Below are 1867 nucleotides of genomic sequence, written 5' to 3' on the forward strand. Positions count from 1 at the left end.
TGTAGGACAGCACATGGAGCATTACAGGCTTGTATGTACTAACCATTGAAAACAGTACCTGGAATATGAAGTCTGACGATGTACTCCCTCCGTTCCAAATTACTCGTCGTGAGTAATTTGGAACGGAGGGTGTATCTATGAGAGATTACTTATTTATTGCCTTGAAGATGTATTCTTCCTGACTGTTGTTTTATGTTTGCTTCCTCGATTAGCGCCACCATCTCTCTTTTTTTTGGGACCCCGGCCAGCATCTCTTGTAGTTTCACTGCCAGGCATAATTCTTGTAATAAATCTATTATGCAAGGAAGCCCATGATTGATGGACCCACTACCGATGAACTCTGTGCCTGCATTTTACGCAGATTCTCGGGTACCAGTTTTGTACTCTGTTTCTTATTGCTCATGGCAAATGCTGCTGACACAGGTACTCCTCTCTGGCGAAATGGGCCACCAGACAAGCCAGTTCTCTGCAATGCATGTGGGTCGAGATGGAGGATAAGGGGTACGTTGGTGAACTACACACCGGCGCATCGCCGCGAAGATACTGGTGCTAGTGAAGCTAGACCTGACAAGCTGAAGCTCAAGGGACAGAAACAGCCCAAGAAAAGACCAAACCGCAGTATAGTGAAGGATGAACCATGGTCTGATCAGAACTTCTGGAAGATGGGAAATGCGGACACAAGCAATCGATCTGGTTCTGGATCAGCGGTATCATATTCAGAGAGTTGTGCCCCATATGGTTCTGTTGATGCAAGGGAAATGGCCGGTCAGTTTCCTCTAATATCTTAACGTGTTTCTGTTAAGTCAAAACTTTTTTTTAAAAATCCTTGATGAGTATCGGATCTTGTATGATTTGGTTCAATTCAAACAAATAATATAAGCATTGAACTTGAGGCTTGAGATGAGCTGTAAAAGAATCAGAATCAGAAGCTCTCTTTTTGGACGACTCCTTTCACAACTATTGTTAGGTTTGCTAATGGTGGTTTTCTGGTATCATTCAAATTCAGGTTCAGCGCAGTCACATGCTTGGGATTCACTGGTGCCATCAAGAAAAAGGAGTTGTGTCACTCGTCCTAAGCCATCACCGGTGGAAGAGCTTGTAGAAGAGCTCAACTCCATATTGCACGAAGAAAAGTTATACTGCCTTTCAGCAGGATCCACAGAGGAAGACCTGCTTTATCATAATGAAACTCCCGTTGGCTCCTTTGAGATCGGTTATGGAAGTGTGCTTCTTAGGCATCCGAACTCGAAATCAGCAGAGGAAGAGTCAGAAGCAAACTCTGTTCCTGCAGATAGCAAGTCATACATTACAAGTGAATCCTATTCAGGTTCTGCCTCATTCATTGCGCATAGTGAAATCAAGGGAGCGAGCAACTCAAATGCTGCATCCGAGAAGCTAAAGTGGTCACCAATGGAGACACATGACAGTGCTAGGAGGTATTTTACAGTCTTGTTAGCCTAAAATGTTTGTACTGAGCATTGGTTGCTGCCTTGTGTCCACGGTCCCACATTTGATACTAAATTCAGAAACTATCATTGTGTGAATCAATGTAATTTTTTTAATCTTTTTGCAGGGATGAGCTTCATTATTCAAACCAGCATATCCTGGAGAGCGCAGATTCAGCTTTAGTTTCAGTAGCTTTAGAGGTATCCTATCCGACCTACGAATGCCTTTTGAGTTCACCTCGCTACATGTGTACTTCTGCCTTTGGGTGGTTTTCTCTTCCCTTACATAAGGTCTATTTCTTTGTTTAGGACAAGGAAGTTGGAGGCCTTACCAAGTCCAGCATGAGGTCTCTCAAAAGACCTTACGAAAGCCAGCCGCAAAGCTTCACAGGTCAGCAGTCTTGGTTCCTCTGCTTCTGCAC

At 43.8% G+C, this 1867-nt stretch overlaps 1 protein-coding gene across 1 annotated transcript; it reads left to right on the forward strand.

Annotated features, from left to right (window-relative positions):
• Window positions 1-145: 145 nt before the first annotated feature.
• Window positions 146-1849, forward strand: LOC119343534 (GATA transcription factor 26-like; the record flags this gene model as incomplete). The annotated part of the gene is made up of 4 exons (XM_037614448.1): window positions 146-765; window positions 1007-1436; window positions 1574-1646; window positions 1755-1849. Coding segments are annotated over exons 1-4 (1052 nt in total), but the record flags the coding sequence as incomplete, so codon positions are not given.
• Window positions 1850-1867: the final 18 nt, after the last annotated feature.

Source organism: Triticum dicoccoides, unplaced genomic scaffold (assembly GCF_002162155.2).
Source record: "Triticum dicoccoides isolate Atlit2015 ecotype Zavitan unplaced genomic scaffold, WEW_v2.0 scaffold131788, whole genome shotgun sequence".
Classification (NCBI taxonomy): domain Eukaryota; kingdom Viridiplantae; phylum Streptophyta; class Magnoliopsida; order Poales; family Poaceae; genus Triticum; species Triticum dicoccoides.